The sequence below is a fragment of the Eurosta solidaginis genome, chromosome 3 (assembly GCF_040869045.1).
Source record: "Eurosta solidaginis isolate ZX-2024a chromosome 3, ASM4086904v1, whole genome shotgun sequence".
NCBI lineage: Eukaryota > Metazoa > Arthropoda > Insecta > Diptera > Tephritidae > Eurosta > Eurosta solidaginis.
In genome coordinates this window covers 48,408,192-48,424,121 of record NC_090321.1, presented here as the reverse complement: position 1 = coordinate 48,424,121, position 15,930 = coordinate 48,408,192, and the positions used below count along the sequence as shown (strand labels likewise).

The window sequence follows — 15,930 nt, the reverse complement described above, 5'->3', positions numbered from 1 at the left end:
CTTCCGGCATAATTTCTTGATGGTTTGCCGGATCCATCAGGGTCATTTCGGGACCATTTTGGGATCATTTGGGGACCCTTCCGAGATCATTTCTGGATCCGTCCGGGATGCCGTAGGAGCCATTTCGGGATTTTTTGTTGACTTTTCCGGGATAGTTTTTGGACCCTTCCGGGATCATTTCTGGATCTGTGCGGGATCCCATCTGGGTCATTTCCGGACTATTTCGGGATCATTTTGGGATCCTTCCGGAATCATTTCTGTATGGTTTTCGCGATCCGTCGTTGATTCCCTCGGAGCCATTTCGGAACCTTTTCTGGAGTATGTCGGGGTCATTTGGGGACTTTTTCGGGATCATTGGGCTCTTCCGGCATCATTTCTGGATGGTTTTCGGGATCCGTGCGGGATCTCGTCGGGGTCATTTGGGGACTTTTTCGGGATCATTTGGGGGCTCTTCCGGCATCATTTCTGGATGGTTTTCGGGATCCGTCCGGGATATCGTCGGGGTCATTTGGGGACTTTTTCGGGATCATTTGGGGGCTCTTCCGGCATCATTTCTGGATGGTTTTCGGGATCCGTCCGGGATCCCATCAGGGTAATTTCGGGACTATTAGGGGATCATTTGTGGACCTTTCCGGCATCATTTCTGGATAATTTTCGGTATCCGTCCGGGATGCCGACGAGGTCATTTCGGGATTATTTCGGGATCATTTAGGATACCTACCGGCATCATTTCTGGATGGTTTTTGGGATTCGTCCGGGATCCCGTCGGGGTCATTTCGGGACTTTTTCTCGACTAATACGGGATCATTTGCGGACCCTTTCGGCATAATTTCTGGATAGTTGTCGGGATCCGTTCGGGATCCCGTCACGGTCATTTCGGAACTATTAGGGGATCATTTGAGGACCTTTCCGGCATCATTTCTGGATAGTTTTTGGAATCCTTTCGGGATCCCGTCAGGGTCATTTCGGGGCTTTTTCGGGATCATTTAAGGATGGCTTTCAGGATTCGTCCGGGAACCCGTCAGGGTAATTTCTGGACTTTTCCGAGACTATTTCGGGATCATTTTGGGACCTTCCCAAGATCATTTCTGGATGGATTTCGGGATTTGTCCGGGATGCCCTCAGGGTCATTTTGGGACTATTAGGTGAGCATTTGAGGACCGTTCCGGCATCACTTCTGGATGGTTTTCGGTATCCGTTCAGATTCCTGTCGGAATAATTGCGGGACTTTTTCGGGATCATTGGGGTCCCTTCCAAAATCATTTCTGGATGGTTTTTGGGATTCGTCCGGCATCCCGTCGGGGTCATTTCAGGACTTTTTCTCGACTAATACGGGATCATTTGCGGGCCCTTTCGGTATCATTTCTGGATAGTTGTCGGGATCCGTTCGGGATCCCGTCAGGGTCTTTTCGGAACTATTGGGAGATCATTTGAGGACCTTTCCGGCATCATTTCTGGTTAGTTTTCGGGATCCTTTCCGGGTCCCATCAGGGTCATTTCGGGACTTTTTCGGCATCATTTAAGATTGGTTTTTAGGATTCGTCCGGTATCCGTCAGGGTAATTTCTGGACTTTTCCCAGACTATTTCGGGATAATTTTGGGACCCTCCCAAGATCATTTCTGGATGGATTTCGGGATCTGTCCGGGATGCCGTAAGGTCATTTTGGGACTATTAGGTGATCATTTCAGGACCTTTTCGGCATCACTTCTGGATGGTTTTCGGTATCCGCTCAGGATCCCGTCGGAATTATTTCGGGACTTTTTCGGGATCATTTGGTGTCCCTTCCGTCATCATTTCTGGCTGGTTTTTGGGATTCGTACGGCATCCCGTCGGGTTCATTTCGGGACTTTTTCTCGACTAATACGGGATCATTTGCGGGCCCTTTCGGCATCATTTCTAGATAATTGTCGGGATCCGTTCGGGATCCCGTCAGGGTCTTTTCGGAACTATTAGGTGATCATTTGAGGACATTTCCGGCATCATTTCTGGATAGTTTTCGGGATCCTTTCGGGGTCCAGTCAGGGTCATTTCGGGACTTTTTCGGGATCATTTAGAGATGGCTTTCAGGATTCGTCCGGGAACCCGTCAGGGTAATTTCTGAACTTTTCCGAGACTATTTCGGGATAATTTTGGGACCTTCCCAAGATCATTTCTGGATGGATTTTGGGATCAGTCCGGGATGCCGTCAGGGTCATTTTGGTATTAGGTGATCATTTGAGGACCTTTCCGGCATCACTTCTGGATGGTTATCGGTATCCGATCAGGATCCCCTCGGAATCATTGCGGGACTTTTTCCGGATCATTTGGGGTCCCTCCCAAGATCATTTCTGGATGGATTTCGGGATCTGTCCGGGATCCCGTCAGGGTCATTTAGGGGTGCGTTCGAGATCCCGTCAGGGTCATTTCGGGACTTCTTCGGGAATATATCGGGATCATTTCTGGATGGTTTATGGGATCCGTCCATGACCCCTTAAGGGTCATTTCGGGACTATTAGGTGATCATTTGAGGACCTTTCCGGCGTCACTTCTGGATGATTTTCGGTATCCGTTCGGGATCCCGTCGGAATCAATGCGGGACTTTTACGGAATCATTTGGGTTTCCTTCCGGCATCATTTCTGGATGGTTTTCGGGATTTGTCCGGGATCCCGTCGGGGTTATTTCGGGACCTTTTCGGGGCTAATACGGGATCATTTGGGGATTCTCTAGGGGTCGTTTCGTGACTTTTTCTGTATTATTTCGGGATCATTTTGGGACCCTTTCGGCATAATTTCTTGATGGTTTGCCGGATCCATCAGGGTCATTTCGGGACCATTTTGGGATCATTTGGGGACCCTTCCGAGATCATTTCTGGATCCGTCCGGGATGCCGTAGGAACCATTTCGGGATTTTTTGTTACTTTCCGGGATAGTTTTTGCACCCTTCCGGGATCATTTCTGGATCTGTGCGGGATGCCATCTGGGTCAATTCCGGACTATTTCGGGATCATTTTGGAATCCTTCCGGAATCATTTCTGTATGGTTTTCGCGATCCATCGTGGATCCCCTCGGAGCCATTTCGGAACTTTTTCTGGAGTTAGTCGGGATAATTTAGGGACCCTTCCTGGATATTTTCTGGATGGTTTCTGAGATCCGTCCGGGAGCCCGTCAGGGTAATTTCGGAACTTTTTCGGGACTATTTCGGGATCAATTTGGTACCCTTCAGGCATCATTTCTGTGTGGTTATCTGGATAAGTCTAGAATCGTGTCGTTGTCATTTCGGGTTTTTTTGGGACTTCTTCGGGAACTTTTGGAAACACTTCCGGGGCGTTTCTGGATGGTTTTCGGGATCCGTCCGCGATAGCGTCGGGGTCATTTCGTGGCTTTTTCTGGATAATTTCGTTATCATTTTGGGATCCTATCAGGTTATCAGCTCATAAAGTTCTTTTTTTTACTCAATTACAAAAATAAAAAAAATTTTAAACAGATAACTTTATAAGCAGGCTAACATGAATAACCCACATATTTCATTTGCTCCTTGCGGACGGGGCCGCGGGTAAAGGCTATCTAATATATATTATAAATGGCAAAGTTTGGATGTTTAGATGTTTGGATGTTTGGATGTTTGTCCAGACGTTTGTCTTTGTGACTCAATCACGCAAGAACGGCTGGACGGATTTGAATGAAATTTGGCACACATATAGCCAATAGTCCAGAAGGATCTACTAGCTATATATTTTTCAAAAGGGGGGAGGTCCCCGCCCCCCCACGAACAGTTATAATTTAGTTATTATATTTTTTAGTCTTTGCGACTGAATCACGCCAGAACGGCTACACGGATTTTGATGAAATTTGGGACACAGACAGTAGTCTACTAGCGAAATTTTTTTCGAACATGGAAAGGGGGGTGGGGGTCCCACGACCCCTTCGAGCAATTACTTTTTAATAATTTTTACACATAATAACTTTACGTATACTGGCCTTCACCAATATCACAGACTCAATGGGTCAAATAAGTCGAGGGCTTACAAAGTGAGCAGTGACACCCTCCGCTCGGCCGCCCCCTCCCTTTCTACCCCTCTGGTGTAAAATCTATATTTCTATAACTCAATATAAATTTTCTCCTAAATCAATAGTTTTTGGTATCTGGCACACACAGATCGAGATCTAAACAATTTTGGAAAAACGAGCAGCGGTACTTCTCCTCCCGCCATCCGCCCTCCATCAATTGTTTTTATTAGCACGCTTTTATTAGCTTTACCTGTATGTTTATTTGTAACTCTTCATTCGCTCCAACGCGCCTGCTGCCTTATTAAAATGGTTCTACAATTAGCTTCGCCTTATTTGTAATCCCGTTGGGGTCATATCGAGACCCTTCCGGGATCATTTTTGGATGGTTTTCGGGATGCGTCCGGGATCCCGCCGGGGTCATTTCGGGACTTTTTCGGTACTATTTCGGGATAATTTTGGGACCCTTCCGGCATCATTTCTGTATAGTTTTCGGGATCCGTCCGGGATCCCTTCGGGGTTATTTTGGGATATTTTCGGGACTATTCCGGGATAATTTCGGGACTTTTTCGCGAAGATTTAGGGACCTTTCCGGCAACATTTCTGGATGGGTTTCGGGATCCGTTCGGCATCCAGTCGGGGTATTTTCGGGATCATTTGCGTACCTTTGAGAGATAAATTCTTGATGGTTTCCGGGATCATTACGGGACTTTTTCGGGGTCATTTTAGGTCCCTTCCGCCATTATTTCTGGATGGTTTTCGGGATATGTCCGGGATCCCGTCGGGGTCATTTCGCGACTTTGTCGGGATCATTTGGGGTCCCTTCCGGCATCATTTCTGGATGGTTTTCGGGATCATTTCGGGACTATTATGGGATCATTTGAAGACCTTTCCGGCATAATTTCGGCATAGCTTCCGGGATTCGTCGGGGATCATTTCGGGACTATTAGGAGATCATTTGAAAACCTTTCCGGCATCATTTCTACATAGTTTCCGGGATCCGTCGGGGATCTCGACGGGGTCATTTCTGCATAGTTTCCGGGGTTCGTCCGAGATACCGTCGGGGTCATTTCGGGACTTTTTCTCGACTAATACGGTTTAATTTGGGGACCCTTTCGGCATCATTTCTGGATGGATTTCGGTATCCGTCCGGGATCCCGTCAGGGAAATTTCGGGACAATTAGGGGATCATTTGAAGACCTTTCCGGCATCATTTCTGCATAGTTTTCGGGATCCGTCGGGGATCTCGACTAGGTCATTTCGGGACTATTTCGGGATCATTTCTGCATAGTTTCCGGGGTTCGTCCGAGATACCGTCGGGGTAATTTCGGGACTTTTTCTCGACTAATACGGGATCATTTGGGGTCCCTTCCAGCACCATTTCTGGATGGATTTCGGTATCCATCGGGGATCCCGTCTTGGTTATTTCGGGACTTTTTCTCTAAAAATACGGGATTATTTGGGGACCCTTCGGCATCGTTACTGGATGGTTTTCGGGATCCGTCCGGGATTCGCGTGGGATCATTTCGGGACTCTTAGGGGATCATTTGAGGACCTCTCCGGCATCATTTCTGCATAGTTTCCTGGATCCGTCGGGGCTCTCGACGGGGTAATTTCGGGACTATTTCCGCATCATTTGGGGTACCTACCGGGATCACATCTGGATGGTTTTTGGTATCCGTCCGGGATCCCGTCGCAATCATTTCGGGACTTTTTCGGGATCACTTGGGGTACCTACCGGCATCATTTCTGGATGGTTTTCGGTATGCGTCCGGGATCCCTCCAGGGTCATTTCGGGACTTTTTCGGGATCATTTGGGGTACCTACCGGCATCATTTCTGGATGGTTTTCGGTATCCGTCCGGGATCTCTTCGGGGTCATTTCGGGACTTTTTCTCGACTAATACGGGATCATTTGGGGACCCTTTCAACATCATTTCTGGATTGTTTTAGGGATTCGTCCGGGATTCCGTCGGGGTCAATTCGGGGCTTTTGCTCGACTAATACGGGATAATTTGGGGACCCTTTCGGCATCATTTCTGGATGGTTTTCGGGATCCGTCCGGAATTCCGTCAGGGTGATTTCGAGACTATTAGGGGATCATTTGAAGACCTTTCCGGCATCATTTGTGGATAGTTTTGGGATCCGTTCGGGATCCCGTTGGGGTAATTTCGGGACTATTTCGGGATCATTTGGTGCACCTTCCGGCATCATTTATACATGGTTTTCGGGATCCGTCCGTTATCCCGTCGTGGTAATTTCGGGACTTTTTCTCGAATAATACGGGATAATTTAGGAACCATTTCGGCATCATTTCTGGATGATTTTCGGAATCCGTCAGGGATCCCGTGAGGGTCATTTCGGGACTATTAGGGGATCATTTGAGGACCTTTCCGGCATCCTATCTGGATGGTTTTCGGTATCCGTCCGGGATCCCGTCGGGGTCATTTCGCGACTTTTTCGGGATTATTTGGGGTCCCTTCCGGCATCATTTTTGGACGGTTTTCGAGATTCGTCCGGGACCAGTCGGGGTCATTTTAGGACTTCTTCCGGATCATTTGGGGTACCTTCCGGCAGCATTTCTAGATGGTTTTCGGGATCCCGTCGGGGTCATTTCGGGACTTTTTCTCAATTAATTCGGGATCATTTGGAGACCCTTTCGGCATCATTTCTGGATGGTTTTCGGGATCCGTTCGGGATCCCAGCAGGGTAATTTCGGGACTATTAGGGGATCATTTGGGGACCTTTCCGGCATCGTTTCTGGATAGTTTTCGCGATCCGTTCGGGATCCCATAGGGGTAATTTCAGGACTATTTCGGGATCATTTTGGGGTACCTTCCGGCATCATCTCTAGATAGTTTTATGCATCCTGTCGGGGTCACTTCGGGACTTTTTATCGACTGATACGGGCTCAAATGGGAACCCTTTCGGCATCTTTTCTGCATAGTCTGCGGGATCCGTCCGGGATCCCGTCAGGGTAATTTCGGGACTATTAGGGGATCATTTGATGAACTTTCCGGCATCATTTCTGGATAGTTTTCGGGATCCGTCCGGGATCCCGTCGGGATCATTTCGGGACTTTTTCGGGGCTATTTCGGGATCATTTAGGGTATTTTCCGACATCATTTCAGTATGGTTTTCGGGATCCATCCGGGTTTCCGTCGGGGCCATTTCGGGATCATTTGGTGTCCCTTCCGGCATAATTTCTGGATGGGTTGCGGGATCCGTCAGGAATCCCGTCGGGGTCACTCCTGTACTTTTTCGGAACTAATACGGGATGATTTGGCGAGCCTTTCGGTATCATTTCTGGATGGTTTTCGGGATCTGTACGGGAACCCATAAGGGTAATTTCGGGACTTTTTCGGGACTATTTCTGAATCATTTTGGGACCCCTCCTGGTTAATTTCTGGATGATTTTCGAGATCTGTCCTGGAATTTTAGTATCATCTTGGGACCCTTCCGGAATCATTTTATGTCTCTTCGCAACCGGTAGTTCAGCACACATGCCTTTTTAAATTATGAGCTTTTATGGCCGTGGATTTGCTGCTAATTATTCGTAATTAAAATTGGGTATGTTTTATCTTCAATCTAACACAGCTTTTTCGTTCTATAATCGTGTAAGGAACTGTTATAACTATAATTACACCTTTTGTAATATTTTAACCAACTAAATACCCGAAAAAGCAACACTATTTTCGTCTAAAAAATTCTCTTTGGTTTTAGCTAATTGTAGTTTCACTCCTTTGTTCTATGAGTAGTAATTCTTTCACCCCTTTACTATCAGTTAATTTAATTTAAAAACAAAATATATTTTTTTAATTCGAAAAAACTGTATTGTACTATTCATGAAAGCGTGCCTTTCAGCTTATCTTCTCATTTAGTTCTTTTTTTTTACTAAATTACAAAAATAAAATACATTAGACAAAAATAATTTTTAAACAGATAACTTGATAAGCAGGCTAACGTGAATAGCACATATATTTTATTTTCTCCTTGCGGACGGGGCCGCGGGTAAAGGCTAGTAAATTAATAATTGTTAATTTAAAAGATTGTGGGTTCGAATTCCAGTTCAAGGCTCTAACACAGGCCGACAAAATTTAAACAACATTAAGACCCAGAAACCAGACTTTATATTTCCGAAGGTTTATGATGTGATGAATCCAAATCTGGCCTCAGAATTGCTCTATCAGCTTTGGTTTTCGAGATATCCTAACCTAAATGTGCAAAAAACACCGTTTTGGCCATATTTGAGGATATGTAGCACTGCAGATGTTTTCTTTCACCAAAATTAAAGGATGGCACCTTCAAATACAAGTCTTCTTCTTTCAAATGACGTTGAGTTTGCTCAAATATCATTTTTTTCGCTGAGATATCGCATTTTGAAATTTTCATGTTTCTAAAGGGTAAAGGCTAGTAAATTAATAATTGTTAATTTAAAAGATTGTGGGTTCGAATTCCAGTTCAACGCTCTAACAATAACACAGGCCGACAAAATTTAAACAACATTAAGACCCAGAAACCAGACTTTATATTTCCGAAGGTTTATGATGTGATGAATCCAAATCTGGCCTCAGAATTGCTCTATCAGCTTTGGTTTTCGAGATATACTAACCTAAATGTGCAAAAAACACCGTTTTGGCCATATTTGAGGATATGTAGCACTGCAGATGTTTTCTTTCACCAAAATTAAAGGATGGCACCTTCAAATACAAGTCTTCTTCTTTCAAATGACGTTGAGTTTGCTCAAATATCATTTTTTTCGCTGAGATATCGCATTTTGAAATTTTCATGTTTCTAAATTTTCCTTGTGGTGTGGTAGGGTTTTTTTTCGAAAACACAGACATTTCAGTTAAATTATCGAAAACAAAAATTTTAGTTTATTTTACGACGTTTGATAAAAATAGTCCAAGGCGAATCCATACCAGGTGGTGGCAAAGGGAATTCAACCAATTCGCCGTGCAGAACGATGTCAATTCAAAAGAAAAATTTTAATTGATTTCGACTAACTGACATACTAAAGTACACGGCGCTGTATGCAAACTAATCAATAATAAGCAATCATCTGTTGGGGTATTACATATACGCCTTGAAATAGTTACAGCTATATTAGAATTCGCTCTGTACATATGTATGTATGTATGCATCGTGTTCTGGCAATTGCTCTTTATTTATTAATTTATATTGTTATGAACTAGGGTGGGTCAAATTTATTGTTGAAGAGGCACATCCAGTTTCTGAATCTATGGGTCATACTGAGTAGTATTGTCCATGGGACAATAGGTCTGAAATGAATTTCGATCCTCCCTAATTTTGTTAGAAAATTTTATATCCCAATCCGAATAGCGGCTCTCACAAATAAAATACATGAAAATAAATGTCAAATTCGGATTCGGATTGGGATATACAATTTTCTAACAAAATTAAGGAGGCTCGAAATTCATTTCAGACCTTTGGTCCCATGGATAATATACTCAGTATGACCCAAAGATTCAGAAACTGGATGTGCACCTGAAGTTTTTTTCTCCATACAATTTGACCCGCCCTATTATTAACTAATAAATACATATGAATTAGTAAATATTATGAAACTTACGTCCGCCACCTAAGTTATTTCAATTAAGCCGCATAAAAGTAGTAAAAGTTGTAATTAATATCAAATAGAGGATGCGAAAGTAATATTTAATAAATTAGCAATTATTTCCAATTATATATATATACATTAAGGCAACTCAAGATTAACTGCATTTGAGGTGACAATGTTATGAATTTGCATGAAAATGCACCAGATCGTGGGCGACCTTAGTAAATCACCATGGCAACCATCAACCGAAAACAACCCAAGAACAATTAGGTAAAAAACAAATTTTTGAAAAAATCTTGAAATTCAACATTGAATACGGAAGAAGATGAGACGCATATATTTGTAAGTTTTCTTTTATAAACTCCTAAAAACTTCCATTGAGATCATTATCAATCTAACCGAAAGTGCTCTTGCAGGGATTGTTTCACAAATGTATTTTGTTGTTGCCAATTCGTACAATAAAAAAATAAAACAAGTAAGGAAGGCTAAGTTCGGGTGTAACCGAACATTACATACTCAGCTGAGAGCTTTGGAGAAAAAATAAGGGAAAATCACCATCTAGGAAAATGAACCTAGGGTAACCCTGGAATGTGTTTATATGACATGGGTATCAAATGGAAGGTATTAAAGAGTATTTTAAAAGGGAGTGGGCCATAGTTCTATAGGTGGACGCCTTTTCGAGATATCGCCATAAAGGTGGAGCAGGGGTGACTCTAGAATGTGTTTGTACTATATGGGTATCAAATTAAAGGTATTAATGAGGGTTTTCAAAAGGGAGTGGCCCTTAGTTGTATATGTGAAGGAGTTTTCGAGATATCGACCAAAATGTGGACCAGGGTGACCCAGAACATCATCTGTCGGGTACCGCTAATTTATTTATATATGTAATACCACGAACAATATTCGATGATTCCAAAGGCTTTTGATTTCGCCCTGCAGAACTTTTTCGTTTTCTTCTACTTAATATGGTAGGTGTCACACCCATTTTACAAAATTTTTTCCAAAGTTATATTTTGCGTCAAAAAACCAATCCAATCACCACGTTTCATCCCTTTTTTCGTATTTGGTATAGAATTATGGCATTTTTTCCATTTTTCAAAATTTTCGATATCGAAAAAGTGGGCATGGTCATATTAGGATTTCGCCCATTTTTCACACCAAGATAAAGTGAGTTCAGATAAGTACGTGAACTAAGTTTAGTAAAGATATATCGATTTTTGCTGAAGTTATCGCGTTAACGGCCAAGAGAAAGAACAGACGGTCGACTTTGTATAAAAACTGAGCGTGGTTTCAACCGATTTCGCTCATTTTCACAGAAAACAGTTATCGTCATAGAAGCTATGCCCTTACTAAATTTCACAAGGATTGGTAAATTTTTGTTCGACTTATGGCATTAAAAGTATTCTAGACAAATTAAATGAAAAAGGGCGGAGCCAGGCCCATTTTCCAATTTTCTTTTATTTTTGTATTTTGTTGCATCATATCATTAATGGGGTTGAATGGTGACATAATTTACTTATATACTGTAAATATATTCAATTTTTTGTTAAAATTTGACTTAAAAAAATTTTTTTTTTTAAAGTGGGCGTATTCGTCATCCGATTTTGCTCATTTTTTTTTTTTTTTTTTTGACACACATAGTAATAGGAGTAATGTTCTTGTCAAATTTCATCATGATATCTTCAACGACTGTCAAATTACAGCTTGCAAAACATTTAAATTACCTTCTTTTAAAAGTGGGCCGTGCCACGCCCATTGTCCAAAATTTTACTAATTTTGTATCCTGCACCCCACCTACCAAGTTTCATCGCTTTATTCCCCTTTGGTAATGAATTATCGCACTTTTTCGGTTTTTGGAAATTTTCGATATCGAAAAAGTGGGCGTGGTTATAGTCCGATTTTGTTCATTTTAAATAGCGAATTGAGATGAGTTCCCAGGAACTTACATACCAAATTTTATTAAGATACCTCAAAATTTACTGAAGTTTTCGTGTTTACGGACGGACGGACGGACATGGCTAGATGAATTTCTTTTTTCGCCCAGATCATTTTGATATATAGAAGTCTATATCTATCTCGATTAGTTTATGCCGTTACGGATTACCGTTACGCGAACAAAATTAATATACTCTGTGATTAGTTTATGCCGTTACGGATTACCGTTATGCGAACAAAATTAATACTCTGTGAGCTCTGCTCACCAGAGTATAATAAATGTAAGGCGCGAAAACCTCCGAAGAGGTTTTGGGCCGACCTTCTCTTCCAATTTGAGTCGTGCTCCTTTTAATTTTTCTTACAACTTGGCGGCCGCCAATTGCGTACAATACAAGTGGGATATCTTATCGTGGCTACTTTTTACCACTTTTGCAACGCTTTGACAGCATGTTCCAAATGGCGGCGCATACGGCCGGTAACTTTAAAAATCAGGTGATCGTGTATAGGTATTTGCATGGCTCAATTATATGGTTGGTCATCTCATCAGCTGATTTAATTTTTTTCATTCCACTGGCATAGGGATTGTCAACACGAGATGGCAAGCGGAAAATGTAACCAACACAGACAATTATTTTTTGCCGTGGTGGTCACTTTTTTATTTAAAAAATAGTTGTACATCACTTTAAGTTAGTTTTTTAGTAAATCCATCTAATTTAGCGCATTATTTCACACAACACACAAGAAGTGCAAAGTTTTATGTTTTCGCTCCATTCCATTCGCCCAACACCAACACGCAGATTTTGACAATCTGAACAAAGGTATGTTGGTGCTGTAGAGATGAGCCAACCATATAGTTGAACCATGGGTATTTGTTATTTTCACGTCAATGCTTAAGATATCACACATGTCTTATTCACAATGTTTGTTGCTTGTAGAAAGTGTTTGACAGTAAAATGGAAAACTACGTTTCTCTGGTTTCCACACACAGAGAATATCCCTATTATGTTTATTTCATACATTTTTATACGTATCCTTCCCTGCAAAACTCGTGTGACCAAAAACGCACACAGTCACACGGGAGCGGAATGCACAATCCCATTAATAGGAATGAAACAGAATATTTCGTCAAAAATCTACTCTCACCCATGCAAGTGTGACTATGAATATAACAGTTACAATGACCGTAAATGACTAGTCAGATGACGTGGAGCGTTTTTGCAGCGTTCTGAATAAAAATAGTTTCATACTTACAACTCGCATATTTTTAATACTTGGAAGCACTCGTTTTGTGTCAGCCTCTTTTTTAATGAAAATTTCATTAATAACCGACCCGACAACCTCTTTGGCTGCACCCACTGCTGCATCGCCAGCAGCATTTAGGAACTCTTTTCCTGCCGCCTTTAGGAAATTCGTCAAGTCATCCATTTTGGTTGAGGGTTTCTAGAAAGATAAAAATAAAGAATATCCATTTATTTATTTATTTCGAAAAGTCAAAAACAAAAGCGGTTCTAACTGACTAAAACAAATTCAACAATATTACTACAAAACAGAGTTAAGTAAGTTAACGAAAATAGATTTCGAAAAAGAAAAATCAAGCATAATTGAATTAGAGATCTCATTGAACTCGCGCAGAGCACGCGTTATAGGTGCATTTCGCACATAGTTGGTAGACGTAAGTTTAATATAAAATGAATAATAAAAACGTAGAGACCTAGGTGGTATAAGAGAGTTAATAGAGCTCAGCAAGGATGGGCAGTCAACGTCACCATTAATAATTCCATAAATCAGAGACAAAGAAAGCGTTGTCCTTCTAATTGCTAGGGATTGTAAATTAATAAGAAGCAGGCGGGAGGTATAGGAAGGGATTGGGTCGGAGAATTATAGAGATCTAAGACAAAATTTGAGAAAAACCCTTTTGTACTCGTTCAATTCTGTCAATTGCAAACTTTTGGTACGGCCCCCAAATAAAGGCCGCATATTCAAGTTTGGAGCGTACAAACGATGAGTAAAGCAATTTCAGGGTATATGGATCTGAAAAATGTATGCTATTACGTCTTAGGAAGCCGAGAGAGGCATACGCACTAGAGATAATGTAATTAATACGGTTATTGAACGAGAACGAGGAGTCGAAGATGACACCAAGGTCCTTGATCTCGAATAGGGATTGAAGAGGAGCACCTGAGATACTATATGTCGTTGGTAAGGCATTGTGGATTTTTGCGAACGTCATATGATAGCACTTGTTAAGATTAAGAAATAGATGCGAGTCTCGGCACCAGAGTGCTAATCTATTGATGTCTTCTTGTAGACACTGTGCATCAGACGTTTAATTGTTGAAAAGACTTTTAGGTCATCAGCATAGAGTAAGAACTCTGACGAGGTCAAACATTTGCCAATATCATTAATAAACAAAATGAAGAGAAGAGGACCTAGGATACTCCCTTGGGGTACGCCAGAGGTGGCAGTAAAAAACTTCGAGGATACACCTTCGATTGATACCTTACAGCATCTATTCGACAGGTAGGAACACAACACAACTAATTTAGGAACGTGGAGTGAAAACCAAGCGAAGCTAACTCTCGTAGCAACAAATTGTGAGATACCTTATCGAATGCCTTGGGGAATCCATTTGATGGCTAGATGAGAACGCATCCAAGCAATATTCACTGAACACTGCTAAATTAGTGACTGTAGACCGACCAACAACAAAACCGTGCTGATTTGGCAGCATACAGTGTTTTACTGCAAATTATATTTTTTCTTTTACAATCCCTTCGAAGAGTTTCGAAATAATAGATAACTTAGATATTGGCCTATAGTTTGAAACATCATTCTTCTTACCATTTTTTAAAATTGGGGTGATATCCGCAAAGATCCCGGAGCTAAGAGATTGGTTAAAAATTATCATTAGGTGGACAACAATAGCAGGACAATTTTTTAGGAGGACAGCACTTAATCCGTCTCGATCAGTTTGAGTAGAGTTTTTCAATCCTCTAATACCGTTAATAATGTCATTGGAGGTAAGTGGCAGATCGCCAAAATTCAAAATTGCCTGATGGTTAGAGTGACTATGATTATTTGGTGAAACTACTTCATCAATTGTGAAGTTGGATTGGAAAAATTCAGCAAACAAATTAGCAATGTCTATAAGAGAGTTAGCCAGTTTATTATCCAGAAATACAGTTGCAGGCACCCCAGCACCAGCCTTTTTAGATTTTTTAAAATGCCAAAAATTTTTGGGGTTAGCTTCTATAAAGAAATTTGTTGATGCAGTTAAATTTCTTTGACAGCTGCTTGTACAGGGTCAGATGATTTAGTTCTTGAGGTTTTAGGAACTTTTTGTGCAACTTTTTACGCTGGTTCTTAAGTCGTTTTAGTTCATGAGTATACCACGGAATTTTGAAGGGCTTCCTACGATTAAGTGGAATATTCGCCGAACAGATTTCGAAGACATGGGACTTAAATGCAGAATAGCAATCATTTAGATCCATTCCGGAGAGAAGAGAATAACAACAAGTATTAAGAAAACAAGCGTTCAATTTTTGGAAATCACATTGATAGGCAATGAACTCATAGAATTCAACCTTCAGGCACAATGGGATATGATGCCGATCTGCTGATGAGATAGGCGAAATACATTCAGAAATAGAAGTATTTAGATTCGTACTAACAAAAATGAAATCAAGAATTCGATTAAGCTTGTTAGTAAAACTGTTGATTTGAACAAGATCAAGACTTAATATTGTTACGAATATTAGCAAAACTAAGGGATGCTGCCATCTCTAAGCCGATGCTAAGCAGCGCCTTGCATGCACATCCATAGATCAATCATTATGTATCTACATAAACGAATCATTCATTATGTCTACACATATGTAGGTACACGCAGCTGAGAGCAACGCACAAGCCCAAGCAGATATCTTATCTGAAATGCTCTTAAAGGTATGCAATTGTGATTGTGGAAGTGTCGCTCACACATACAAGCGCATGGGGTATGAGAGAAGCTATAAGAATTATACATCTGTAGTTGTAGCTGAGAAATGTATAACTAACTAAATAATTCTGGAAGCGCCTAGAAGATGCCACGAGGAAATAACAGAGTATAAAAGCATCAGCGGTAGAGGCACTATGGGCAGTTTCAGTTAAGCACGCTATCTGTCGGGCAATAGATCAGTTTCATTTAAGCTATCAGTCAGTTTGGTTATTAAGCCAGCTAGTTGCAAAGTATAAGTGTTATTGTGAAGTACTTTAATAAAGGCCATTTTTCCATTATTCAATATTGTAGTTATTTATTCAACAGTTTAGCGATACGAACTTAGCAAAAGGGCAAATAAGAGGATTTGCAGTAAATTCGTTACAATTGGTGTCAGAAGTGGGATTGTTGAATAAATTCCAGAGAACAACAAGGACATGGCAAAGTTCAGTGAATT

At 41.4% G+C, this 15,930-nt stretch overlaps 1 protein-coding gene across 4 annotated transcripts in view; it reads right to left on the bottom strand.

The window, feature by feature from the left end:
- CalpA (calpain-A) overlaps positions 1 to 15,930 on the bottom strand; it is a 97,120-nt gene that overhangs the window by 69,236 nt on the left and 11,954 nt on the right. For all 4 annotated transcript variants that reach the window (XR_010950574.1, XM_067771581.1, XM_067771582.1 and 1 more), the window contains exon 2: positions 12,752 to 12,940. Coding sequence is in view for 3 of the 4 variants with exons in the window: in XM_067771581.1 (XP_067627682.1) it covers positions 12,752 to 12,925 (174 nt within the window). In the remaining variant the exon portion in view is untranslated. The remainder of the gene's footprint in view (positions 1 to 12,751; positions 12,941 to 15,930) is intronic.